The sequence below is a fragment of the Eschrichtius robustus genome, chromosome 2 (genome assembly GCF_028021215.1).
Source record: "Eschrichtius robustus isolate mEscRob2 chromosome 2, mEscRob2.pri, whole genome shotgun sequence".
In the NCBI taxonomy this organism is placed as follows: Eukaryota; Metazoa; Chordata; class Mammalia; order Artiodactyla; family Eschrichtiidae; genus Eschrichtius; species Eschrichtius robustus.
In genome coordinates this window covers 162,593,578-162,596,031 of record NC_090825.1, presented here as the reverse complement: position 1 = coordinate 162,596,031, position 2,454 = coordinate 162,593,578, and the positions used below count along the sequence as shown (strand labels likewise).

At 43.8% G+C, this 2,454-nt stretch overlaps 1 protein-coding gene across 1 annotated transcript; it reads right to left on the bottom strand.

Annotated features, from left to right (window-relative positions):
* Nucleotides 1-449: 449 nt before the first annotated feature.
* Nucleotides 450-860, bottom strand: H3-4 (H3.4 histone, cluster member). Its single transcript, XM_068534681.1, has one exon. The coding sequence runs from the start codon at nucleotides 858-860 to the stop codon at nucleotides 450-452; it is 411 nt and encodes a 136-aa protein (XP_068390782.1).
* Between the last annotated feature and the right edge of the window lie 1,594 nt (nucleotides 861-2,454).

Here is a 2,454-nt window from a genome sequence, read left to right as displayed (position 1 = left end):
CAAAGCCTCAATAAAAGCTTCCAAGCAGCACCAATGTAGGAAAAAAGCAATCTTTACACTCTTTTCCTCAAACCCATGCTCAGGTTGTCTCCACACAGCTCAACTGTTGGGAGCATGGTGAACCACCGTGGTTGTAGGGCTTCTCAGCAAGTTTAGACTGTTCTACGGGGTTGGAAAACTTGTTACCAGGTGCACACAAAATGATCAGCTATTGTTCTGATGGTTAACTTGCAAGGGAAAATCTCCTCGTCTTCAAACACTAGGAACTAACCAGTGATTTCATATCAATAAACCCCAATAAGGGACTACGTTGATACACAGCTAGCTAGGCCTCTGGTTTATTGGAGAGAAAAGGCACCCGCTACTTGGTTTGTGCACAGTGCCCTTTGTGAGCAGGTAGTGCCTCTTAAAATAGCTTTTGGGGTGAGATCAGCGGCTGCGTGTGCAGTTTAGGCACATTTTCCGCGGATATGGCGTGCCAGCTGAATATCCTTGGGCATAATAGTGACACGGTTGGCATGGATGGCACATAGGTTGGTGTCTTCAAAAAGACCCACCAGGTATGCCTCACAGACTTCCTGCAGTGCCCTTACAGCCGAGCTCTGGAAACGCAGGTCCATCTTAAAGTCCTGCGCAATCTCCCGGACCAGGCGCTGGAAGGATAACTTACCAATTAGAAGTTCTGGGGACTTCTGGTAGCGACGAATCTCGCACAGTGCTACAGTGCCCGGCCAGTACCTGTGCGGCTTCTTCACGCCCCCGGTGGCTGGTGCGCTCTTCCGAGCTACTTTGGTAGTCAGTTGTTTGCGAGGTGCTTTGCCGCCGATGGACTTCCGCGCCGCCTGCTTTGTTCGTGCCATTTCTCCGCTATCCCGAGAACCCAAAAGGCTGTAACAGCCTCCTCAGTTGCTCCCTGAACGTGTAAGTGGCGAGCCTGCCTACTTTTATAGAGGCTGCCGCCTTCCCATTGGCCAGGTGCCGGGCAGCGTGATGACAGGCTAAGCTCTGATTGGTCCATGGGGCATTCTGCTTGGGCGCCTGCCCCTTATTTTCGCTTTGCATGGGCTTGGCCCCACAGTCAGGTTGGCGTCCTGGAGCTCGCCGGTCAGCTCGCAGGCTGAGCTGGTCTGGGTTGGGGTGGGCGTCGGGTCTGGGTTCCGGTTGGCGTCATCGTGGGTGTTGCATCTCCGTGCACAGCTCCCTTGTTTTTCCTCAGCACTCTCCTCCTCCTCCTCTATGGGCCAAGGAGGGAAGAAACTTCTAGAAGCTTGCACTCCGCATTTGGCCTGATAACAAGGATCCCAAGAGAAGATGACACTCAGTATTGGCAGATGGGGTCCACCCTGCTCCCTCACATCATCACCTACCTTGGAGCATCCACAGAATACATGAAGCATGAAAGTTCCTCTGAAGCACCCATTCTCCAATTTAAAAACTCTCCCAGCCAAGTTCCTTATAATGGGGTCTCCATTGTGTCTATATCCATTTTATGAGTTTCAGCTTGAGGTTATCTCCACTGTAGTGAACCCCCACTGCCTCAATGGTAAGAAAGAATTCTGTCACATCTTAAATACCCTTCCTAATGAGCCTTTGTAACTTTTTCTTTTTTTAGGAGTTTTCACTTTTGTTTAGATTGAATAGATGGCAAGAATTTTAATTTTTTTTTTTTTCTTTTCTTTTTTTGGTTCTATGAGCCACTCTGGTAGTTTGGTAAAGCTCAGAATATTTAAAAATATTTTTTAATGCATAAAGTAAAATGCCTCAGAATGTTTTTAAATGCATAAAATAAAAAATTGCAAAGAATCAGTTATATTGAAATAAGTTATCAAAACATATACAAATTATCAATGTATATGTAAATTTGTCAGATAGTTATAAATGTACACTTTTATCAATGCATTAAATAACAACTTCTAATAGGGGAAGACTTGTAACTGCTGTCATTTGAGAGTGGTTGTGGGCGTTAAGGATATTTAAAGATCTCTTTCCTGGCTGTACTGTGATATGATTCCATACCCTATCCTCAATTTAGCATACCAATTATACTTCTTTTTAAGCTTTTTTAAGTGATTTCCTAGAGTTTGAAATATAGATTTATAACCAGTCTCCACTTTCAAATGACACTATTTCACTTCTTGGGTAGTGCAGGTAACTTACAAACAGGAATAATAGAGTATTACCATTTCCTCCCTTCCATCCCTTATAACATTGCTGTCACTATCATCCAATATATTATTGCTGTTACTATTTGAACAGTTACCAGTTATTAAGAATAGAGAAATAAAGGATTTTATTTTACCCTCACTTATTCCTTCTCTAATACTCTTCCTTTCTTTATGTAGATCTGTGTTTCTGACCTTCATCATTTTCCTTCTCTTTGAAGAACTCCTTTTACCATTTCTTGCAAAGCAGGTCTACTGGTGAAATTCTATCCATTATTGTTTGTCTGAGAAA